The sequence below is a fragment of the Prionailurus viverrinus genome, unplaced genomic scaffold, assembly GCF_022837055.1.
Source record: "Prionailurus viverrinus isolate Anna unplaced genomic scaffold, UM_Priviv_1.0 scaffold_39, whole genome shotgun sequence".
Taxonomy (NCBI): domain Eukaryota; kingdom Metazoa; phylum Chordata; class Mammalia; order Carnivora; family Felidae; genus Prionailurus; species Prionailurus viverrinus.
In genome coordinates, this window is record NW_025927607.1 from 3,606,177 (window position 1) to 3,631,356 (window position 25,180).

General features: G+C 58.5%; 1 protein-coding gene across 3 annotated transcripts; it reads right to left on the reverse strand.

The window, feature by feature from the left end:
• Positions 1-769: 769 nt before the first annotated feature.
• On the reverse strand, positions 770-24,516 carry LOC125158938 (uncharacterized). 3 transcript variants are annotated; one of them, XM_047846613.1, is made up of 4 exons: positions 24,431-24,516; positions 21,736-21,851; positions 16,741-17,103; positions 770-3,979 (listed from the first exon to the last, which is right to left on the reverse strand). In XM_047846613.1, the coding sequence occupies exons 3-4, from the start codon at positions 16,893-16,895 to the stop codon at positions 3,112-3,114; spliced, it is 1,023 nt and encodes a 340-aa protein (XP_047702569.1). In that variant the 5' UTR covers positions 16,896-17,103; positions 21,736-21,851; positions 24,431-24,516; the 3' UTR covers positions 770-3,111. The 3 variants fall into 3 exon arrangements, 2 of the variants coding, with proteins under 2 accessions (XP_047702569.1, XP_047702568.1); XM_047846612.1 differs by lacking the exons at positions 21,736-21,851; positions 24,431-24,516 and adding an exon at positions 18,334-18,738; XR_007149584.1 differs by lacking the exons at positions 770-3,979; positions 21,736-21,851; positions 24,431-24,516 and adding exons at positions 4,588-4,647; positions 18,334-18,738.
• Between the last annotated feature and the right edge of the window lie 664 nt (positions 24,517-25,180).

Below are 25,180 nucleotides of genomic sequence, written 5' to 3' on the forward strand. Positions count from 1 at the left end.
ATCGAGATTATCTGGTGGAAAAGGGAAAGTCACGAGTTGTATACATAAGGAATGAATGGGGAGACATCACTACAGACTCTACAGATATTGAAATGAATACTACGAGCAACTTTATGCCAATGTATTTAATAACTCGGAGGACATGGGAAAAGTCCTTGAAAGACAACCAAAACTTACTCAAGAGGAAATATATAATAGAAATTGTCCTATGTCTCAATTTGATGAGAACTTCCTTCCCTCCTTCCATGTCTTAATTCCACAGGCTTCAAGGAGGACACATGTGGTGCCCTCCTCTCTAGAACTGTGGTGCTATTTCTTGCTGGTGCTCCCTTCTACTCAAGCCACTTGTCCAGCAGCTTTAGCCTCTTAGCACCCAGCACCAATCCACCCCCTCCTTCTGCCTGCTGTTCAAGATGCAAGGTCGGGGGCCCTTAATGTTTTGAGAATGCCCTCTAGCCTTCAAGGAAACAGAAGTGTGTTTAAAAGATCATATTTGGACAAACCCATAGGTTCTAGAAATTCAAACAGTTCTCAAGGTTGATGCTGACTTCCTCTCTTAAATGGTACCAAAAAGCATCCAGGTGTCATTCTTTTTTTTTTTTTTTTTTCATTTTTAAAAATTTTTTAGTGTTTATATATTCTTGACAGAGAGAGAGTGTGTGTATGTGAGCAGGGGAGGGTCAGGGAGAGAGGGAGACACAGAATCGGAAGCAGGCTTCAGGCTCCCAGCTGTCAGCAGAGCCCGATGTGGGGCTAGAACTCACTGACCATGGGATCATGACCCAAGCCGAAGTTGGATGCTTAACTGACTGAGCCACCCAGGCGCCCCCAGGTCTCATTCTTAACTTGAGTGTAATTAGTCATATATGCTTCAGTCCTACCCTATACTCTCAGGAGCTCAGGTCCTTTCTCTGGGTGGTCCAGCCCATCAATGATCTGAAAGTCCTCCTGGGACAGAGGGGAGGAAATGATATCATGGTGAACGTGTCAGTCACTTGATGGGGCATCTAACCCTGCTGGTGACTCTGGTTGACTTTCATCCCTTCCCCAGATCCTGCTTTCACACCCTTCAAGTTCTTGCTCAAATGTCTTCTCTCTGCTCCTCTTCTTGAAATGTCCTTCCACGTGGTCACCTGTCAGTGCTCCCATGGCAGTCCCTGTTGCATGGTGTTACTGCCTTGGGGTGGTTGCGAGAATCTAATACGATAAAGTACAAGCACCACAAGGCGTAGCACTTGGCATATGGTATGTGCCCCTAACTAGCTCTTATTCACTCCTTCACCAAATGTATCTGCACCCAAGGGTTACATGGGCCTCAGGGGGTTACAGTGGGCAGGAAGGAGAAGGCAATCTCCATGGGATTTACCGTGTGTTAATGCAGACAGGTTGTCCCCCTGCTAATATATGTGTTTCTGGAAGCCATGGCATTGCCTCAATAATCTCTATACTCTAGCCAAAGAGTGAATATTTCTTGGATATAAAACAAATGGGGAGGGGGGAATGAAAAAGAAATGCACTTTTGGAAATGAATTTCATCTGGAGGGAAGTCATCAAAGATGGTGAGAAAAGAAAAAAAAAATCTTGGTAACTTTTAAGTAAGAATGAACAAGGTTTCACTAAACATCAAATGAAAGAGGACCAGGAAAGCGTTGGAAAGGCCCCTGGGCCTCGTCCCTCCTGTCAGTGGCTGGCATGGTTGTGCAGGGGGGTGGTCAGAGCCTCAGGCAGCGGCCTCCCAGCAAGGGTAGTCACTGCCCTTGCCTCCTGCCCCTCTCTGGGGTGGCCCTCAAGAGTCCCGGCCCCTTCCCACACTTCTCCTGCTGCTGTGTTGCAACTTTAGGGGACACGGATTTCATCCCTTCTGTTGCCAACACCTTCTGAGAAGAGGCACCTCATTCTTTCCTCGCCGCCTCCCATGACCCGGGTCACAGAGGTGCGTACGTGACAGGACCAGCCGACAGCAGAGCAGGGCAATGCTTAAATAAGAGTTTCAGAGAAGCACAGTCTCCCCTCATGACGGTGACAAAGCACAGCTGACCTTGAACAACACAGGGGTGAGGGGTGCCTACCCCTCACGGTTGACCACAGAGAACTTTGAATTCCCCAGACTTTAACTACAAGTAGCCTACCACTGACCAGAAGCCTTACTGATGCCATAGGCAGCTGATTGGTCCGTATTTTGTACACTGTATGCCTTGTATACTGTATTCTCACAACACAGTCAGCCAGAGAAAAGAAAACGTTCTTAAGGAAGTCACAGGGGAGAGAAAATGCATTTAGTGTGTACTGTAAAAAAGCCACGGGTAAGTGGACACAAGCAGTTCAACCTGCACTGCTCGAGGGTCATCGGCCACAGTCGAGATGCTGGAACACAGCAGCACGCTCAGTAAGTGGTCACAGCGCTTCCCACCATCTTGAGAGATCGCGGAGTCATCCAGCCATCCAGCAAGTCTGTGTTGTGTGCCTACTGTGCGCCAGACCCCATGGGCGGCTCCGGGATGCACGTCGGCATGCATCCCCCGAGGCCGGCACGTTCCGGCCGGAGGAGGCCTGTCTGTCAGTAAGTAAGTGCCGATGTTGTCAGCCGGGTCCTACTTAAAGGCAAGGAGCCCAGAATACGGAAGAAGAAAGACAGGTGCACGTGGAACAGGACGTCAACTGCCACGGCGCTGGTTTCGTGTGTCTTCTGTCCAGACGCGTAGCTGGTGGGTGAGGGTGTGACACGGCACAGAGAGGGCGCGGTGCTGTCAGGGGGAAGGTGCACAGGGGTCCCCAGCAAGCTGGGAGAGGCCGTCGGACGGCGGGAGCCAGGCCGAGCCTGAGACAGCAGCCGCCCAGAATGGGGACAGCCAGCAGCAGCCAGTCTGACGGTGGCCCAACCTTCAGGCAAAGGGGGAAGTGTTTGCCTCCTCAACACAGCGGCCCGGGGTGCAGACTTGATGTCCCCGCTGGTGCCCGGTGTCCTGGATTCTGCGCCCAAACAGCTCTTGTGCTACCCAATATGCAGCCAAATGAGCCCCAGGCAGCCTTGTTTGCTGGTTCCTTGTGTAATGTAAATATGGTAGTTCCAAGATCCTGGAGTTGCATAAAATGTCATGTTTCTTTCCTGCTTTAAATAAAATAAACACTGTTTGAAATGCCCTGTCCCTCCTCTTGGGGGGCCAGGAACCCAGGGGAGTCTCTGCTCCCATGACACATACACTCACGCCCCACACCCACTGGCAAAGACACTCTCCTCGACCGAACTTGAGCCAGGCTGCTCTGAGATCTGGTCACGGTGCAGGGGAGACAGAGATGGACGTCCGTGGACCCAGAGCCCCCACGATGCTGGAGGGACATTGCCAGCAGCTGTATTTCCTCCACTGGAGACACCCGTGAAGAATGAAGATGCGTCCAGGGAGGCCGAGTGACGGGTGACACAGGAGAGGCCAGGGGTCGGTGCAGGTGGCTAACCGGCATGAACGCGCCAAGTCTCAGCAGCGGCCGTCTCACACACCGCGGCCCTGAAAACCGCCACCTCCTTTCCCAAGAAGGGGCAGCTGTTCGGGAGCCAAAGCAAAATCCCAACAACTGGACTGTGTCACGTCTACGGGAGGACAGGGGGGCCCTGTTACGTTTTGCTCTGCGCCTTGTGTCCGGGCTCTGAGAGTATGTGGCACAAAGCAAGTGCTGACCACGCGCCTCCTGGAGGCGGAGTGCAGGGCCACACGTGCGAAAGGTGGCACGTGAGGGTGATGGAGCGAGGGAGGCAGGATGCGGGAGGGCGTTCAGCTGGGGACACTGGACTCGAGTCTCCCCGTCAGTGTTTCTCAAACTAGGTTCCAGCGAACACCGCCCTTCCCGCGCCGGGCTCTTGGGGTCAGCCCGCCAGTGGGCCCCGTCCCAGCGGCAGCTTCGTGGTGCAGGACAGCCTCCTGGGGACGCTCCCGAAACTTCGCCACGGGGCTGCCTGTGGCCCCAGAGAGGGTGCCAGGGTGTCCTGGGGCAGGAGACAGGGGCTCCGGAATCAGAAAGAAAGTGAAGGACAGGCTGTCAACTCACCCAAACTTCCAGCCCTGAGGGGATCTTAGTGGGTGACGAACAGAACCTCCAACTTGTTTATGGCCACAGTTGTGCCACACAGTCAAGTGACTAAAAACCATCAGATTGCTCACTTCAAAAGGGTGAACTTCACAATAGAGATTTTATTTTATTTTACATTTAAAAAAAATTTTTTTTTTCAACGTTTATTTATTTTGGGGACAGAGAGAGACAGAGCATGAATGGGGGAGGGGCAGAGAGAGAGAGGGAGACACAGAATCGGAAACAGGCTCCAGGCTCTGAGCCATCAGCCCAGAGCCCGACGCGGGGCTCGAACTCACGGACCACGAGATCGTGACCTGGCTGAAGTCGGCCGCTTAACCGACTGCGCCACCCAGGCGCCCCTATGTTTACTTATTTTTGAGAGAGAGAGAGAGAGAGAGAGAGAGAAGCAGAGCTCGATCTGGGGAGGGACAGAGAGAGAGAGGGAGACACAGAATCCGAAGCAGGCTCCAGGCTCCGAGCTGTCGGCACAGAGAGTCCCGTGTGAGGCTTGAATCCACAAACTGCGAGATCATGACCTGAGCCGAAGTTGGCCGCTTAACCGACTGAGCCACCCAGACGCCCCTGCAATAAAGATTTTTTTGAAAATGGGCATTTTCCACAACGGGGAGCCCCCGACCAAGCTCCCGACCGAGCTTTGGCACGCAGGGGGGCCTGGTGACCTAGTTCGTCAGCAGAAAGAAGCTCGGGAACACGGAGAGACAGCGGGTCTCAGGGGGCCCTCTGGACGGTGACCCAAAGGGGTTCCAAGGACACATTGATGCGGCTGAGTTAAACATAAAGAAAACACCCAAATGTGTGCGGGATTAATGGACGTGCCAGAACAGTCCATGCCCTTAAAGATCACGCAGGGAAGTCACCGCCCTGGGAACGCTTCGCCACAGCAGAAAATCACAGTCAGAAGCGGGAGACAGAACTCTTTCGATCCAGCCTGCCCATGGAACAAGGTGTCGCCGACCTGGGCTCCCTCCTTCCCTCACCCTGGCCTCACAGCAGAGGGTCGGTCCTTCCCCAGATTCCAGAACGGGAGGAAGAAACTGCCTAGGGGCCTGGGGCCCCACCCCAGGACTCCCCGACATGCATATGCCCATTGACGTGCCCAGAGATGTGTCTACACCAAGCACTGTCCACGCAGCCTCAAAGCAGAAGTGATTTGCCTCCAAGTTGTCCCCATCCTCCAAGGAGGCTTCTGAAGACCCAAAACCACAGCACGACACTTTCCACTCTGCTAAAGTTAATTCTGGTTTTTCTCTTAGTTTTACTGCCATGAAGTGATTAATCAATGTCTCAAACCTCTCAGATTATAATTTTTAGATAATGTTCTACAACTGCGGAGTATTTAAATAACTCTTGCATGAGATTCTTACATTTTATCCTATTTATAAGTACTGTAATTACACTATCTTTATTATTGCCAATAAATTCACTAAAATAACCCAGACACACAGCCAGATTTTTGTCTTCTAAAATAAATTCAACTTTTTTCCTCCTTTGGTTTTATTGCTATTACTAAGTGTTTACGCCATGTTTTAGAGACCTGATAAGATTATAATTTCAGGGTAGTGTTTTATGGGTTCGTTCCACACATGTGAATCTTATTAGTAAATGGCTCCCATCTCATGTGATTTCTAGACGGAGCAAATCGAACATTCCCGTCACTCTATTCAACACGTCTCTTCTACTGATCCAGAAACTGCGATGTTTGGGCTCTCTCGCAGAAAGCAATTTCCTCTCGTTTGGTGTCACTGCTGTGGTTAGGGGACCATCGCTCAGGTTGACGCTGGACAGGACTGACATCCCTGGGACAGCGACGTGTACGCGGAGCTTCCGTGGCAGAGAATTTCCGAGCGCCCTGTCCCTTCCCGGGTCCTGGACCGGAGGACGGGGTGGGGGTGCGGCCGGCTCTCAGGGCCCCGAACGGGAACTTGGGTGTGGACGGACAGGTGGATTCGCTCTAGTTACGAGACCGATGGGTTCAACTCACTAAATTTAAGTTAAAAGTTTGGGGGACACCGTTACGACAGGTCGTGGTTTCCTTCAACACTCACGGTGTGAGCGTGTCGGCTCCACGAGGCCGGCCCTGTGGACGCAGCTGCCTCCCCGCCTCGGCCCCGGGAACCAGGTCCCGACAAGGATCTCCTGCTCGCGTGTGAGTTTTCCTCCACGGGCAACCCGTCCTCACCCAGGGTCCCCCTGCCCCACTCTGACGCTGGTCAGCGTCTCGGGACCCGGCTCCCCAGAGCTCACAGACGAGACGGGCCCATGGGCACATCCGACGGGGACCTGAGCCCAGCAGTGACCCCGAGGGCACGGGGTGGGGCTCGATCTCCTGCAGCCAACCTCCTCGGGCCTTCTGCAGGGACATAGCCCGAACCCCACTGACTGACCATTTCCAGGCATGGTGACTAGGATTCAAAACACCGGGTCTGGCTTGATTGTTTCTTTTTCAAAATATATGCCAATATTTCTACATCTGGCTGAGATGGAATAACAGGAACTAGAGTTACCCTCTGGTCTGAACCAAGAAAACACCGGACAAAACAGGAAAGGGCTCTCTTGGAGACGCTGGCCATGAGGAAACGAAGGACATTATGCCGCAGGATGGGAACAAAGCCCAGCTGAGCCCCCCGCCCCCCGGTGCGGGCTCACCGCCCGGGGACAAGGGGCCCGGCCTGGAGTGTGGGGAGCTTGATAAGACAGACCCAAGACAGGGGAGCGCTGAGCAGGACACGCGTCTGAGGAGACCAGTAGTCACGTGACTACGAAACTCCGAGGCCCCCGACGAGGTAAAGCACACAACGTCTGGATCCAGTGAAATGCCACCAGGCGTGCCACGAAGCAGGGAAGTGTGACCCATTAGGACAAGTTGATTGAGACAGGGTGACGTGACGCAGATGAATGTGTAGGTAGACGGGACATTGTGGCCCCCGTCATAACTTGACCCCGTGCGTTCCAGGAGGGAGGGGGAGGCGTGCACCTTGAACAGGGTGGAGAGAGGCCATAAGGACCCAGATCAGAGGCCCAGAGACAAGAACTGTGAGTCTCATATGGAAAGTGGCTGGATGGGATCAACAGAAGGTCCGATCTTGCAGATGAACTTGAACTTACTGAATTTGAAGGCAGCGTGAGGAAACACGGAGATCAAAACACTAAACCAAAGAGCACAGACTGCATGATTCCACCGACACACGGTTCTTGGACGTGAGAGCACAGAAGCGCCCCCGCCCTTATCTGCAGGGGATGCTTCCAAGTCCCCCAGCAGATGCCCGAAGCCAGGGACAGCACCCAACCCTCCAGAGACTGTGCTCTTCCACATACGCACCTGCGGTGAAGTGTACTTTAAACTCGAGCACAGTACGAAATTAGCCATAACTAATAATAGGGCAATTATAACCATGCACTATAATTAAAGGTACGTGAATGTGGTCTCTCTCTTCTCGAAATGTCTTCTTGCCCTGCACTCGCCCCTCCTCCTGGGAGGCTGGGAGGTGACGGAACGCCCACACGGTGAGGTGGGCCAGTGACGAGGGCTGGTGATGCAGGATCATCTGCTCCGGGACCACGGCTGAGCGCCGGTCACTGAGACCACAGTTAAGAGGGGGGGGGGGGGGGACTGCTGCATTGCACAGTGACAGAACGGTGTCATCACGCACCTGGGGGTGGCGGGGATGGGCGGGCGTGGGCGGAAGGGGCCTCAGAGGAGCATAAGGGACTCCGGGGGGTAGGACAGGTTCAATATCCTGATTGAGGGGCAGGCTTCGTGGGAGCAAGCGCACGTCCACCTGACGAACCGTACCATGATTTAAAAACATTAAAACGCGGTGTAGGTCAACCGCAGCCCGATACAGCTGGTAAATGTGCAAGAGAGAGAGAGAGAGAGAGAGAGAGAGAGAGAGAATAGGTGAAAGGCTGCTCAGCCACGTTAGCCAGAGGCCCGTCTGGGCGGACTCACCATCAGTGGTTTCCATTCCCTTCTTTTTGTGTCTGGTTTTGCTAACTTTGCAACCATGCGTTTGTGCTGCTTTTTGTATGATTACCTGTTGCTGCGTATTAAATAATCACAATTTAGTAGCTCGGCCAACGCTTGCTTCACTGGCCCACGGTTCTGTGGGGCAGGAGTCAGCGCGGCGTGGCCGGGTTCTCTGCTCGGGGTCTCACGAAGCCGGAGTCGACGCGTGACCAGGCTGTGTCCCCTGCGGGCAGCTCTGGGGAAGAACCGTCTCGTTCTCTTGACCTGTGGAGGCTGCCCGCACCCCCCCTGCTTGGTGGCCCTCGGGCCGGCGGCATCACGCGACCGTCTGCAGGCCAGCAGGACCACACGCGCTCTCCGATCCGACCTCCCCGCTCAGACGTAAAAGGCTCCAGCGACTGGGCCGGGCCCACCCAAACGACCTCCCTTTGGTTGACATCCAAGTGCACTGGCCCGCAGCCTGAATTATACTCACGAAGTCCTCTTGGCCGTGTGAAGTGTCCACAGATGTGCCCACGCCCCATTGCACGGGGAAAAGTGTCCCAGGCAGGCGCCCCACGTGGGGAGATGTCGGGGCCCCTTTAGAATCCTGTCCTCCATAATTGGGTAAAAAGGTTAAGTTTTCTGTGAGATGAAAGGGACACAACTGAGCTGCGGTCTTGCCCAGGACCTGAGAACGAGCGGAGCCCTCGAGGCAGAGCCGGGGGTGGTGGGGGGCAGGCTGCAGAGAGGAGGACGGCCCTCCGGCTCCTCACCCTCCCCGGGCCGTGCGGTTTTCGGCCCCGGTGGGGGGGGGGGGGCCACACGCCTGACGCTGAGCCAGGAGCTGGGTGAATGGCTGTGAGTTCCCATCGCTTCGTCCGCTGTCCCCTGGGCCTCGGTCACCCCGGGGGGGCCGTGGGCCCCTGGCGCAGCCGCAGGGCTCGGAGGAACAGCAGAGCTCTTTCGGGCCTTGCCCTGGACCCGCAAACCCCCATCCTTCCAAAAGCCGTTCCTCGTCAGCACCTCACGCGGCACCTTTGCCACACGACCACTTGTCAGGACGGCGCAAGGTGGGGCGGTCCCTGCACGGCAGCGGGGGGACGTCCTCGGAAGCCCTCCTCCCCCCAGCCCGCCCAGAGCGCACGCCTCACGGCCCTGGCACGGGGGCGCCATCAGGGTCCCCTGGCCCACGCCCGAGGCTCTGAGGGGGAGGCGACTGCCTGTGTGCGCACGTCCCCCCGCTGCCCACGGTGGGTCCCCGGAGCCCTCACCATGAAGAGAGCACGTGTGGAACCTGGCTCTGTGCTCCCTCCTTCCAGAAGGACCAAGAGTGTCGGCCCCGGTGCTTTTCCCATGACCCCCCTGCAACCGGATGTGGAACCTGCCGGAACACGGCCTCCAAGGGCAGCAGTTCTGCTGCCTCAGGTGGGGTTACAACCTGGTCCTCATGCTCCACGACCAGGCTCCGCCCGGAGACCCCGGCGCCGCCCCTCGGGCTCCCCGACCCTCTCACCTCCGTGTGACAGCCCCCGGGCCCCCCCACCGCCGTGTCCCAGGCCCATCTGTGCCCGGCGCAGCGCATCCTTGCGGGAAGATCACTCACATATCCGTGACAGGGAAGCGGGTGACACGTGGAGAGGCGTTCACATCACACCCGGACGCCCGTGCTGTCCACAGAGCAGACAGAGAGGTCGCCTGGGCCGGGCCCGGAGCCCCGGGAGAGCCCTGCCCCACTCGCCAGGTCCCTCTTCCCCGGGGGGCTTGCCCCGGGGTCCCAGGTCTGTCCGGGGCTGCGGCCGAGGGGCGGATGCACTCTGTTCTGTCTTCACAGGCTGCGTGTTTTCACGTGTTTCTCCTTCAGCATCTCATTGTTTTCCTCCCAGACCCAGCGGAGCATCACGTCGGGGGGCCGGGGGCGGAGAGACCGTATCTCTGTTTGTTTGGGTCGATTGAGCGTTTTCTTTCCTTGTTCAACACTGTTCAGATTTCCAGATTGTTTTCCACCTCTCGATGGTACCTGGGCCGCGGCCAACAGAAACACACGCGTGCGTCCGTGGCCGAGGCAGGAGCGCAGAGGCAGAGGCCTACGGCTCTTGTTACGTTAGCTTCTCCGGGGCAGACCTGTGTCCATTAATCACGACCAGGCCGGTCCGACTTCCCTGAAGCCAGCGCCCCGGGGTGGGGAGGGGTAAGTGCCACCAGCCCAGAGTGAATTTCTGGGAGCCAATGCCAGCGTTCTCCCGCAGCGGCCAAGCGGGCAGCAACAAACCAGCAGACTCGAGAGGGAAGGCCACACTTGCAGGTGGCGGCAGCTCCCAGTTCTCTGAAGCATCGGGTCGGGAGGCGGGCAGCACGCAGCCCCGGTTCCCCGTGGTCCGTGAGGGTGACCGTGCCCAGCTACGGGGAGCCCCGCATCCCACCCGACGCCTGGCCCCGCAGGCCGTACGTGCCGGGAGGGGACGCTCCTGTGGTCACTCCGCCCCCATCACCCCACGACCCCGAGAAGGCCAGGACACACCTTGGAGGCCCTCCGCTGCCAGTCTGGCTGATGTGTGTGTGGGCACACAGGTGCCTCAGTCCTCAGTCCTACCGTCCTCAGTCGTGTGTGTGTGAGACATTTTGTAACTGGAAAGGAAGTCGTCTGTGAGTCTTTGGACCTCGGGTGCATCATTGGAGAGCGGCTCCCCAGGGACCGAGGTCCTGGCGTTTCCCAGCAGGTGAGAGGGGACTCCGGGGCCAGAGAACTCCCTGGCACCCGCGGGATGTCCGCAAAGCTCAGGGCTAACCGGAGGAGGACAGGGCAGCATGTGTGTGGGGGGGAGGGGGGGGCTGCTGTTCTGGAAGCTTGAGACACCCCCGCCCCGCCCCGCAACCTGCATTAGCAGGGAGCCGGGTCGAGGCCACACGGCTCTGGGCAGAGCTGAGGGACAGAGAGAGGCTGATCGCAACAAGGGCCAGCAGAGATGTCCACCTGTGGAGGCGCTGACTGTGCTCGTGGACCTGAGCAGCACCTGCTGTCCCCTGACACCCAGAACCACCAGCGTGCCCGGTGACCGGACTTCGGCTCCCCTCCCGCGTGACACCTCCTCATGAGACCATGCTCCGAGACCTGGTTTTCTTGGCTAAAACAGAGGTGGACAGATGAGAAGATCGCTAGGTCCCTCCTCTCCCAGGCTGTGGCTTCATGTGCGACACAGGTGTGACGCATGCAGGACCCACAGGACACAGGCAGGGGACTGCCGCGCCCTCAGCGTGGCGTGCAAATCCCCCCGGAGGGCATCTCTGTGGGACCAGCAGCCCACAGGCCCGGGGCTCTGGGGACGGGGCCCCGCCCTCCCTGGGGTGCAGGCCCCCCGGGCATGGCAACTGGCCGAAGCGGCTCCCCGTGGGGCAGGTCGTGTCTGGCCGCCAGCCCTGAGCCAGTGTCCCAGGTGCCACCGGCATCCCCCCCCCCCCACCACGTTCCCCGCCCAGTTTGCCAGGGCAACCAGTCAGCTGGGAGCTCAGCCCCTTCCCGCCTCTTCCCGGCTGGCTGCCCGGCCCCACTCAGGGCCCCACGCCCCCTGGAGGTGGTGCCCACACAGCAGGGTCATCGGAGGGTGCTGGAGGCTAGAGAACCCTGGCTCCCGTGTGGACAGCGGCGTCGAGAGGGGAGGGGTGCTAAGCTGGAGCAGAGTCCATGGGGGGGGGGGAGGGGAGGTTCTAAGACCATGGTGCACCACCTGCCCAGCCAGGCTGTGAAGCCACCGCCAGGCGGAGCAGCCGCCCCTCCCTCCGGCCGAGTACGTGCTGCGTGAGCGGCCTGTCACTGCGTGGGAAACTGAGAAGAAACCACCGCGTTTCTTCGTCAAATCAGAAGAAAGTCCCTTCAAAACTGCTGCATCCAGTGATCGCTCTTGGCAGCCCAGGCGCAGGGGACGTGGCCAGCACCCCGGCGTCCGGCTCCCCTTCCCTGGGCACCCACCGAGCCCCACCCCCTGCACCCTGTGGACGGCGCTGCCGTGTCAACGACTCTGGCCGCTGGGCCACGGAAAGAAGAGGCACAGGGACCCAGAAGCCCAGAGGAGCTGGCGCCCGACCTCCCCCACCTCCTACCGCCGCGGGACGGAGAGATGCCAGAGACTGGAGCGGCCGGGCCACGGCCGGGCTGAGCGTCTGTGCGGGGTCAGGGGTCCGGGAGGGGGGCTCCGCCACAGTGCGTGCACCTGGGAGTAAAACCCCCCGGTGCCGAGCCGTCTCGTCGCTGCGATGCGGGCCCGGCCCGGCGGGGCGGCGCCCAGGCGGCGGGGGCCCGGAGCCGGGCCCCCCGCTCCCCACTGGCTGTAGAGCCCCAAGCAGAGCATCCTGCGTCCACGAACCTCAGCTTGTGCTTCTGGAAAGGCAGGCAGCAGGCCCAGTGCGCCGAGCAGCGTGAAAACCAGATGAGAAAACGTGCACGAGGGACCCGGGGCTTCGAACTCGCCCCAGCCGTCGGCAGACCGGCAGGTGACGTAGGAGCTTTCGAAGTGCGGGACTCGGAGTCGGGCAAGACACCCAGGTGGCAGGGCAGGGGTGCCTCCCAGCTCCTGCGACCCCCTCGGTGAGCGGGGGTGAGATGCCGACCTGGGAACACGGCCACTTTCGAGACACGCTGCAGAGCCGAGATGCAAACGCGTCGAGAGTAAAATGGCGGAAACGGGTGCATCACTCAGAGGCCGACGCGGGAAGGCTGGAGTGGCCACCCCGGTGGCAAACACAACAGACGTGGGCCAAATATGCTGCTGGGGGTCAGCGGGACACTGTGCGGCCGTCCATGAGGAAGAGACGATTGCAGAGCCCCCACCAGCACATCTCCAGGATCCGAGAAGCAAAAGGGGCAGGAATGGGAGTGCAAGAGACCTCTCGACGACCACGGCGGGAGCCTTCAACACCCCCCGCGGCCCGCAACAGATGTGGCCAGGACACCATCACCAGGAAATAGACCCAAGCGCACAGAAAACCTGCCAGCCTTCCACAGGGCGCCCCACCAACCACAGGAGGCACCTTTCGTGAGCACACACGGAACGTTCTCTGGCACAGACCACGACGTGCTGGCCACAAATAAACCTCCATCGCGAGAAAGGACGGAAAACAGCGCTGTGTTCTGTGACCGACACGAAATGGTAACCAAACCGGGACGCTCGCAGCGACGTGTTAGACGACACGCCCTAAATAGTAAATAACTAAGGGGTCCAAGGATAAATCGGAAAGTAAGCCTCCGAATACTTCGAGATAAAACAAAAGCGAGACCCAACAGGCCCGCACGTGCATGGTGTGGCTAAGCGTTTCTAGAAGGACACTCATGCGCTAAGTGACTGCGTTAAAAAAGAGCTACCTCGGGACGCCTGGGTGGCTCAGTCCGTTAAGCGTCTGACTCTTGATCTCGGCTCAGGTCGTGATCTCACGGTTCGTCAGTTCAAGCCTGGAGCTGGGCTCTGCGCTGACAGTGCTGAGCCTGCTTGGGATTCTCTCTCCCTCTCTCTCTGCCCCTCCCCTGCTGGTGCTCTCTCTGAAAATAAACTTAAAAAGAAAATAAAATAAAATCGTAAAAAAGGAAGAGACCCACCTCAAGTCTTTCTGACTTGCCATCTGATGACACCGGAAAAAGAAAGCACAATAATGTCAAGGAAGCAGAGGGAAAGAGCTCGTAGAAATTCGAATGGAAGTTAATGAAAGAGAGAATGAAAAAAAAAAAAAAAAAAAAAAAAAAAACAGAAGAATCCATGAAACCAAAGCCGGTTCCTTGGGAAGTTCAATAAAGCGACGACCCGTTAGCCAGCCTGACCAAGGAGAAAAGAGAGGAGACTCCAAACTACTAAAATCAGAAAGGAAAAGAGGCGGCACCACCACCAACCTCACAATAACACAAAGGGTTGAAAAGGAAAGGGCGGGTTGGTGGGGATGGCAGCGCCGGGAGGCCGGTGCTCTGCAGGTGGGAATGCGACCGGAGCAGCCGCTGTGACGCCCGTCAGCCCCTTGGTGAATCAGAGCTACCGCGCGGCGCAGCGACCACTCCTGGGTAGACGCCCGACAGAAGTGAAAACACGCGGCCACGCGAACAGTTGTGCACGGACACTCAGATCAACAGGTGGAACCGACCCCCCACGCCCACCAACTGATGCCCGTGAGAGCCACACGTGGCACAGCCACACAGAGGGGCGTGTCGTAGACTCTAAGTCCGAAGTTCTCTTTTGGCCAGCAAAAGAGCGGACGCAGGATTCAGACGAGAGATGGCTGCTGTTGGGGGAAAAAGACAAGAGCCCGGAATAAGGCTCCTTGCCCCGTCTGTATTCAGATCAGGAGGCTTGCAAACGCGATGGGCGTGTACATAGAGACAAAGAAACCAGGAACGTGTTAACTTGTGGATGTGAGGGGGAAGGGGGACTTCGAAGACATACCCCGTTTGGGGCTTGGGTCAACATAAGACAAAATCCAGGCGCCGGGCAGATGGGCAGATGGTTGTTAACAGCGGACAGGAGGCGCCGTGCCTGTTTGTCTTTGCCGGCCTGGGGCAGGGTTGACAAGACACCTTTTCTTTTGTTAACCATCTCCGCTCAGGGCTGCTTTGCCTAAAGCGCGGCGGTCCAAAGTCCGATTCACCAATTTACCGAACCTGGCCCTATTCTCCTATGAAAGCAGCTTTCTGCTATAGTACTAAGTTTGGGGTGCTTTCACCCTGAATATCTAATCTTGTTATTCCTGTGTATTGGGCACCTTTGTGCCATTTATCTTTCAGGTCTTGGCCTCTCTCTCTCTGTTCTTGGGGGCGCAGCACCCCCTCCCTACTCTCGGGGTGCCTTTGCACCCCCTATTCTCGGAGTGCCAATCTGGTTTACCCAAACTCGGGTGTGCACATTATACTGACTTCGTATTTCTTTGTGCCTTGTTAACCCACTGGTGTAAGCCCGGGGGGTTCCTAAGGTTATCCCCCACAGGGCGTTATTCGGCCACGACGAGGGAAGACGTGCTGACACCTGCTACAGCCCGGATGGACCTTAAACACACGCTCGGTGAGAGAAGACAGGAAGGAAAGGTCCAGAACAGGCCAAAGTGCATCAGCCGCGACTCAGGGTGGGGGCGGGGGGAAGACCGAGCGTGGGGGCTAAGGGCCGGGGTTTCCTCCTGGGTGGACGAGAAGTTTTAAAACTCACCACGGTGACGGCTGCACGTATCTGCGAATATACTAAAAACCACCGAACCGCACCCTTGGAAAAAAAACCGCACCCTTGGAAATAAAAAAATAAAAATTGACCCGATAGTCTTTTGTGTACCTGAAAAAAAAAAAAAAAGTGTGGCCAAGAGAAAACCCAAAAACCCTTGGAAAATAAATAAATAAAAAATGTCAGCCCGGCCAGCACAGCAAAAAGCACAAATGGGAAAACCGTTCGTGCCTGCTGGGAGGGCTACAGGGCGACAAGGACACCGGGATGTGACTCAGAAGCGCGAGCCCAGGTGGCCGGACTTCGGCCCCGAGAGGGGCTAGCCTGAGAAAGCACAAAACGCACGCGTAGCTGTCTCGCCCGAGGCCCGGCCGAGCCCAGCTCCACGGGACCCCGCCAAGCGTCTGACCCAGCCTCTCACCGGCCTGGCGTGAGGGGATCCCCAGCCCCAGGGTCCCGGCTCCACTGGACTCGGGGCGGCGGTCGGAGTCCCAGCTGTGTCCACACTGCGGTCCGCCCTACTGGTCACCCTGTCCCCAAGCAGGAGCGGGAGACGGCGGGCTCTGGGCGCCCGCCCTCCCGAGTGGGGTCTAGATCAGACAGCAGCTCAGGAGCCTACCTATGCGAATCATGCCCAGTGCCCATGGGCTGGGGCCTGCCTCGAGCTCATCTCGTTCAAAACATCAGACAGATTTCCAAAAACCAATGGTGGAGACGCAGGCGTGGCCTGGGGCCGGGTCTCCCCGCCGTGGGCGCCGGAGATCAAGTTCACATTTCCCTGGGACGAAACACTGAAAAGGCAGCGGGGTGGAGCCCAGAGGGAGCCTGCTGACCGCACCCCGAGGTCAGACACTCCCGTGTCCCAGCCAGCGTGGGCACAACCGGGGTGGTCGGGAAGGCCTGCCCTGGGCCGGCCCTGTTTTCCGAGGCGCCCGCCGGCAGTGGGCAGGGCACGAAGGCGGCCCGGAGACAGCGCGCAGAGGATTCCCACCCGGGGAATGACGCTGCTGCCGATGAAGGTTACGCGGATAGTCTTAGGCCACGAAGTACAACGGGTAACTCGCCATCGCCACGAGGGCTAATTCGGGAGCTAAATAACCACTGTCGCTGTGAGAAAAGTGATCTAGAACCCAAGAGGGCGCTCCATTGGCAAAACAGAGTGAAGGGCCTTCCGCGCCGAGAGGCCAATTGACACGAACCCCGGACGGGCATTTTCACGTCAGCGAACCCGCAGGAAACAGGAGATGTCGGGAGTGGCTGAGAATGACACGGGGGGTGGGCAAGAGACCGCTGGGGATAGAGAGGGCAGGCGGCAGGTCGCCTCCGTCAGCTGGAGGACAAGTGGGTGTGCGTTTTCCTTCAGATACTACCCAGCGTCTATTACGATCGCACACGGCTGCACTGAAATAAAGCGAGCAAAGGGGGAGGGAAGCCGGGGGGACAGTCCTCTGTTGTCCCCGGCACTCGCGAAAGGCTCGTGCAGGTGTGTTTAAACACCTGGCCTCACTTGCCGGCTCGTGGCCTTACCTTCTGTCCCTGCTGGCTCCAACTGTCTGGCTCTTCAGGGCAGGGCTTTTACCGATTCCTAAGCTGGTCCGGGACACATCAGCGGGGACAGAATTTGTGAAGTTTCCATTTAAGGTTTGAGTCGATTGTGGCTCATGAATACGTACGCCTAACATCTTTGGAGACACCCTCCCTCCAACGCAAGCTGCGACTGAGGAAAGCTGTTCCCTCGCGGTCGGTCCTCACAGGGAGACGCTGATCAAAACGCAGCCCTCGGGGGACGGCCCAGGACCCCCGGGACTGTGCACAAGTATCTGTGTTCGTGGTATCTTCACGTGAATCGGAACTTCAGCTAGCCAACGTTCCCGATAGTCTTTTGTGTACCTGAAAAAAAAAAAAAAAGTGTGGCCAAGAGAAAACCCAAAACCAAATGCATCGCACTTCGTATGAAACTGCTCGCTGTCCAAGTTGGGTGTCACTCATTGTGACATGGGCCCTTCGGATCCAAGCTGCCTCGCAGGAGGTCCTGCCCTCCCTCTGGGGCCAGCACTCAGCTTCTCCACCTACCACACAAGGTGGGCCAGTTGAGAGGTCAGCAGGGCCCAGGATGCACGTAGACTGTCCAGTGGTTGGAAGGTGCCGGAAGGAGGAGGCAGGCGGGCCCCAGAGATTCAGCCGAGAAGCATCTCGTCCCTACACAAGCCGGTAGTTGGCTCTGTTCCCAGTTTGTCACCCACCGTCAGGGTCTCTGTCCCTCACTGCTTGGCACGCCTGTATTCGGCGACAGGACAGCCCTTCTCCAGTGGCCCGAGTCATCCCTACCTGGTTCTGCTAAAGACGACTTTATTCTAACAGCACCTGTAATCAACATTTTGGTGTTGGGTTTGTGGGAAAGTTAATGGCTGGAAGGAAATGAAAATTCTTCTGTTTCTGTTTTAAAAGTAGTCTGAAGCAGTTACAAGATTGTATGTTGCCTGGTGGTGTATCAGTCGGGACTTTTGGCTGCACGTAACAGAATGACCCTGCGACAGTTTAAGCAGAAAAGCAAATTTATGCTGAGGCTGCGGGGACAGCTTGGGAGCACGGGGCTGGGAGGCATGCAATCAGGGAAGGGAGACGGCTTCCCCCTTCATCTGCTTGACCCCGGCCCCCGGAGCCACGCGATGGTCGAGTTCTCAGTTCTGCCCCCCACCCAAATTCCGACTTCTCCTTCTGGGCTCTGGCGCACAATTCCAAGGGGGGGACCAGGATCCTGGCAGACATCAGATGACACAGTCCATTAGGGTAATTCCAGGAGGGCTTAACAAAGAGACCAGTTACTAACGTGCGGGCAGGGAGAGGGTAAGGGAACCACAAGGGACCAGAAGACAGGAGGCAGCCTCTGGGGGCTGTGACCTCAGCGGGGACACAGCCAGAGACGGGGAGCCAGCAGGAACGGTAGGTATCCTGACTCCTGGCCCCCCTCCTCCCCATCAGGCCTGTTGCGCTCCCCAACAGGCCAAACGCAGGGGGGAGCGGAAGTCCCAGGGGGGCCCCCAGGGGGAGGCAGGCTGATGTTGGCCACACTGGCCTGCTTGCCAGCACAGAAAGCGGGTGGGCAAAGCCCTGCCTCACCTGTCTGGTATCGGGAGTATCCGCACAAGAAGAACCTGATTGGCCCAGCTTGGATCACGTGTCCATCCCTGAGCCAATCGGCTGAGACCAGGAGAAGCCTCAAGTGTGCCAATATGGCAGCCCCCACGTGAAGGCGGATGCAGGGGTGGAGCGGGTGGCACCTGCGGAGAATGAGCCCGCCGCGCCGAGTGCCCCCGCCCCACGCCTCTCTTGATAACGTCACGACTGCCTCACAGCACGGCCGAAACGCGCGGGCCACCGACCCCCAAGCGCGGTGCCCTCGTCCACGCTGAATATGGGGCGGGAATGTTCCTGAGACACCCCAAATTCGGCAGGTCCCTAGTGTCTTCCGTCAGCGTAGCCCTGGGCTCTGCAGGAGCGGAGGGCTGGTCTCTGCGGGGCCCGTTAGGCGGGGTCTGAGCCGTAGTGGGGGGGAGGGGGCAGAGGGCTGGGGGCGGGGGCAGCTGAGCCTGGGGGTGGGGCCTGAGCCTGGGGGGCGGGGGGAGCTGAGCCGGGGGGTGGGGTTTGGGCCCAGGGGGCGGGGTCTGAGCCTGGGGTGGGGGGGAACCGAGCCAGGGGCGGGGTCTGAACCTGGGAGGCGGGGGGACCTGAGCCCGGGGGTGGGGTTTGGGCCCAGAGGGCGGGGTCTGAGCCTGCGGGCGAGGTCTGAACCTGGGAGGCGGTGGGGGGGGGAGCTGAGCCCAGGGGTGGGGTTTGAGCCCGGGGGGCGGGGTCTGAGCCCGGGGGTTAGTGGGTAGCCCGCGGGATGGGGGCTGAGTTTGAGGGGTTGGGGGGGTTGAGCCGGGGGCGGGAGCTGGGGTTGTGCACGTGGAGTCAGGGTGTTGTTTGGCACTTAATAGCCCTGGCTTTGGAAGATAACTGGGAGGAGTCCAAGAGGGATCCAGTATCTAGGCCCCAAAGATACTTTCTGAAGCCCCAGTTTTGTTCTGTTACTCTACTGATGAGCCTCGACCCCGGTGAGCAGTCCCTCCCTGGGAGCTGGAACCGGGCCGGGGTCCCTGGTCTGAACCCTCCAGGCTGCTCAAGAAGGCAGCAGGGTTGAAAACCGCATGCAGGCACCATCCTGGGGGCCCTCCTTTGGTGCAAAGGTACTCAAAATGATGAACATGGGTTCCCGTGGCATCATTGCCACGTGAAGTGTCATCACTTCATGACATCTGGGCTCCACAGTCCTCTCCTAGATCGGAGACCTCTGCTGCCATCAGTCCTCCCAGGTGTTGTGGGGAGGGGAGGGGAGAGGAGGGCAACCAACCGAAGCCTGAGCCTTGCCTTCCAACCCCCTACTCCTCCCCGTCTGCCATCCTCCCCCTCCTCTTTCCCCTCCCCGTGCCAGCACCCGGAGCCCAGAAAGGTTGGTCCCCCCAGAGACACCCCGAGGGAGCCATCTCAGACACTGCATTTTCCTCTGCTCCCCTCCCCCTGGCTGGATTTCTAGAACTAGGAGCTGATGCTGCAGACTAGGGGAGCTTTGCTGCCAGTGAACTTGAACCCCGGGGGTTTCTAACCCCCAAAGAGATCAGGCCCTAATAGGTGCACCAAGGGGGCAGGTGGCCAACATCAGGACCAAAGACTTCCCTCCTTCACTCCCTTCTCTCTGCGCGTGGAGCTCGTGGGCATTTCTCGTGACTCACTCCTGCTGGCTAGCGACATTTCAGCATGTGCAAGACTAGAACCAGGCGCGCCCCCGCAGATCAGGGGAGAGGTCTGTGAAAAGAACAGGAGTCCTCGAGAGCGAGCGCAGCTGACATTTATTCTACGCTGGTCATTCGTCTGCCCTCTCTCCAGGTGGGGCCGGACCATGAGGATCCCCTTTCACAGAAAGCAGCAGCGGACCCGACACTGCAGGAGAACCCGGCGGGCCTGGCCCCTGGAGGTGGCTGGCAGATGGTAACTTTCATTCTGGAGAAAGCAAGTCTCCAAACTCACCAAGGTCAGCTGGAGAGGCTGGTGGGCCTCAGAGCCCAGACATCTAACCACCCGGCCACCTGGCCCCATCCCCGCGGGGCAGAGAAGGCTCCGGGGCCTCAGATGCCACATAAGGGAGAAGCCCATGTTTGGGGGGAGGTGGGGGGAGGTGTGCACCGGGATCACGCCAAAGCCAGCCGGCACAGGCTTCCGGTGTCTTCTTGGCTCTGGAGGAAGGAGGCGATGAGGGGGCAGTGAGGGACTCGGCCTGAGCCCCAGGCGCAGATGCAGCAGAGGAACTTGGATCTAATGCTGAACGTCTCTGTGCTCACATTTCGAAAAATAAATACTGTATTCACCCAAAGCCCTCACTGTGGCCTTCTCCACCAGGCTCTTCAAGCCTGAGTGCGGGGGGGGGGGGGGGGGGGGGCGCTGCGACTCATAAGATGGGTCAGGAAGTCAATCTGGTGGCTCACAACTAGCGTTTTCTTCCTAACGAGTAGAACAGACTGGAACATAACGACACAGAAGATGCCAGATTGCGCAGTCCAGAGCGGGGGCTGTCCCGCGAAGAGACTTTTCTGTCACGCACATGTACACAGAGCAGGGGTACATGGGGCGGGGTCATGCTTTGTGACACACTGTGTGAATGTCCTTGCTCTGTCAAGAGCGGCTTCGGGGGCCACAGAGGATGTGACTGAGCCAGCTGCACGTGGCCGGCCAGGCGTTCCCTGGTGTGGACCGATGCCTCGGGAGTCGAACCTGGAGGCACCCAGGGGGCGAACCCCTGGAAACAGGCAGGACCCCTGGGGAGGGCTCTGGGGTCCCCTGAGGCAGATCTGACTGATTTTAGCCCAAAGTAAGACACGGCATAAGCCCAGCCAATGCTGGGGTGCAGCCGGTCATTCCATTCAGTCTAAACAACGTTCTCCCAGGGCAGTCACGTGCCTGCTTTATACGCGGGGAAACCGAGGCCCAGCGTTGAGAGGCGTGGCAATCAACAGCAGTGGGACTGGAGAGCACCCTCTCGGCTAACCCAGGCCACTCTCGTCTCGTCGGAGCTATGGCGAATCTCTGGAAAAGCAGGCTTCCCGAGGATGCCTTGAACCTCACGATGTGCTTTCCGGGAACGCAGTAACTAGGGACCCACACTCTTTACTGTGCCCGAAACACGGAGCAGGGAGACACCTGTGACACTTGTCTGGAGATGACCCAGAAGGGTGTTGGCCACGTCAGTCCCGCACGCCCCGCGACCACCTGTGACCAGGCAGCGCTAGAGCCTTCTGGATCGAGACTCCCAGATTGAAGGTGAGCTTCTCCGCAAGGCCACAGATAAGAAGCACATCTTTCAAAGAGGACCACACAGGCCCCTGTTTAGAAATAAAGAAGAGAATCTGCGAGCACTTCACAAGGAAGAGAACAGAAATTATTCGGCGTATGGTCAGAAAATCATTGCGGTTTGGTCCAGGGTCTGACCTTTCTTGCTGCTCCCTGCGGTGTCCTTCCTTGCTGTCCAGCTGCCCGCGAGCCCGTCTCTCCCCTGCTCACAGATGGCCCCTTCTTAGCGAGCAGCTGCCGGTTCCTCCGAGGCCCTGCAAAACAAGATCGCGGGGACAAGGAGGTGGGGAGACGGGTCTCTCTTTCAGATGCAGGGGCGCCAGGGTCCGGGCGGGGGTGCACTTCATGGCCTTGAAGTCCTGGGAAAACCCAGGTGGCCTTCCTGCCCCAGGGAGAGGCACTTGTCTAACCCCAGGGCTCTGGAGAGCCTGCAGCCGGCAGGGCGGGGACCCGTTCCAGGGAGTCTCGATGAGAAAGCCCCAGGATCAGGAAAGCAGCAGCCGTCACCAGCCCACGGGGTAGCCTTGATGGGTGGCAGCTCTTCTCTCTGCCCAAGTGGCCCCGGCCAGCATTTCTGCAGCACCTGGGGAGGCCCTGCTGCCTTCCCACACGGGAACGGGGTGGGACCCCAAATCTTGGCCGTGGGGCTGCATTGCTTCAGCCTCCCCAGCACCCTGCCACTTGCCAACCCTCACGGTCGCCCTCACGGTTTCTGGGAAAGGTCACCCCGTTCCTATGACAGGTATCTATGCCCACCCCGGCCTTTGACTTCTGCTAAGGACACGAGGCTTTCGCTGGAAGGAACCTGGGGTCACAGCAGGACCACTGAGTCCTGCCATGCTTTTCAGAGTGAGGCCTCCATGTGGTCTCGTCCCTACGCCCTGTGTGTCCAGGACCCTCGCTCTGATCAGGCCTCACATGCCCCAGTGTGAGTCCTGGTACGGTCCTGACAGGAGGGGAAACCGAGGTCTCATCCAGGCCACGGCCGCAAGACAAGGCTCAGACTTGCACTGGGGACCCACTGGTCAGCTCCTACCCGCCTATGACCAGAGGATCCAGGCCCTTGAGAAAGCACCACACACAGTGTCGGAGAGGAGCACTCAGCACAGACAGGGACAGGAGCAGGTGCACGGACGGTGCAGGAGGGGAGCAGGCACACAGCACACTGCCCGGCTGCCGGAGGGCTGAGGGCACAGGTCAGCTGGCAGAGGGCGAGGAGGGCAGCCAGAGGGGCAGCACAGAGCCAGGAGTCAGTGGCTTCCCCAGGGAGACTGGAAGCCTCTGGAGACGGGAGCAGGGTGGTGCCCACTCAGGGGCCGCAGTGCTGGGCCACCTGGGGCCACTGCTGTCCAGGGAGGGGAGATGTGGAATGTTCCAGGTGGGTCTGTCCTCATGTCCTTAGCGGAACCACGTTTGCACCCTGCACCCTGTGCACCGGGGATCCCTGCCCCGGAAAGACACACATTACAGGGGTGCCGCTCAGGTCCCGATGGCCTCTGAGCCGTGACAGACCACGGACTTGAAGCCAGGGCAAACCGGGGAGGTCTTCGTGCAGGAAGACTGGGCCCGCTAGGGTGTGTGTGGCTCCCGGTCGCCCCAGAGCGGGGCCTCACGCCCTCTGAGGCTGATCTTCCAACGTGGCCGAGGCCACCTTACTAGGCCCAGGCTGCCCCTCCTCTGATGCAGGCCGGAGTCCCCGGAGTGTCTGCGGGATGGGACTCCCACCCCGGGACAGCTGCCAGCAGCAGGCCCCGAGTCCTGTCCTGCAGTGAGGGTTTCGGGGCCACACAGATACCATGCTGGGTCAGACACTCCTGGGGCCCCAGGGACACCAAACGGTGGGGATCTTGCTCTACAGGTGGATCTCTCGAAGCTAGGACAGGCCTGACCGCAGGGCAGGTGCTTTACTCTTTGCTCAGGTCTCCCTTTCCGCTCCTCCCTCCCCCCTCCTCCCTCTCCACCTCTTCCTGCTTCCCCTCTCTCCCCTCCTCCCTCTCCCCTCCTGCATCCTTCCTCCCCCCTCCTTCCCTCTTCCCCCCTCCTCCCTCCCCTTCCTCCATCCTCCCTCCTCCCTCCTCCCTCCCCACCTCCTCCTGCTTCCCCTCTCTCCCCTCCTTCCCTCTTCCCCCCTCCTCCCTCCCCTTCCTCCATCTTCCCTCCCCCCTCCTCCCACTTCCCCTCTCTCCCCTCCTCCCTCTCCCCTCCTGCATCCTTCCTCCCCCCTCCTTCCCTCTTCCCCCCTCCTCCCTCCTCTTCCTCCATCTTCACTCCCCCCTCCTCCCCCTTCCCCCACCCCTCCTTCCCTCCTCCTCTGCTTTTCCTCCCTTTCTTCCTTCCGTTTTTCACTTTCCCTCGATTATAAACAATCGCCCCTAACGGAGTTTGTCATGACTCCGTGCGTGCTAAGTGCACTGGGTGCCCCGCCCTGCCCAACCTCTTCTGTGCTCTGGAGGTGCCAGCTTCTTTGGATAGTGTGGGAGCTGTTCTGAAAGGCAGCCTGGCACTGGGAGGCTTGACCTCAAAGTCTACAGGATGTGTCTGGCGGCGAGCGGCAGCCCAGACCAGGCGAGTGGACCCCAGGACGGAGGGGCCGTTGGGACCTCCCCACCTCCACCTTCCAGGCCAGCGGCGCAGAGACCTTTGCCCCAAGCCTGGAGACCTTTCTTGAGAGAGAGTCTATGATGCTCCCTGGACGGGATAGAATCCCCAGGGGTCACGGGGCCTTGGAAACCAGGGTGTGGGAGCAGCTGCGGGTGCCATGGTCACTTGAGCTGCTTTGGGCTTGGGGACATGGGGCTGTGAAGCCTCTCACCCTTCAACCCACACCCCTTACCTGGACTCCTGGGCTGTGTAAACCTTGAGCTTCTTCCCTGGCCTTCCGTCCCATGAGCCCCAGAGCCTGTCCCAGGGCCACCTGTGGGGAGAGGCTTCCTGTCAAGCCACTCATGCCCCCCAGCCCACCTGGGAGGGGAGGGGGTGCAGCCAGACAAAAGAAGCACCCTGGGGCCTGACCTGGGCGTGCGGGGGGGGGGGGGCGGGGGGCAGAGACAGTGGCCTGGTATCCTGTGGCTGGTCCACACATGGGCAGCTGTTCATGAGACTTTATTGAGGGATATTTTTTAAGGGTCTCAGGTTTGAGAGGAAATGCCCTTAGATTATGTCCACAACATGCTGACAATAAACCATATTGCTGATTACATCCACTCTTTACCACTGACAGCCCGGTGTAAGTCATAGAGAAGGCTCACAGCTCTTTTTGCAACTGTGTGCTTTACCAACCTGTAAAAGTTTCTTTTTAATATTCAAATATTACATATTTAATATATTAACGTGATATATTAAAATATTTGACAACTGCTTAAAATAATAAATATTTAATATTCAAATATAAAGTCTGTACTGATGGGACGAGGCATTACCTGGAGGGGAAAGGGACCTAAATTACAGCAGATTTCTCATCCGAAAGCCCGGAGGCCAGAAAAAATTGGCACAATGATTTCCAAAGAAGAATTACCAGTCCCAGATTCTATACCCAGTAAAAGTAGCCTTCAGAAATAAAGCAGAAAAGAAGGGATTCTGGGAA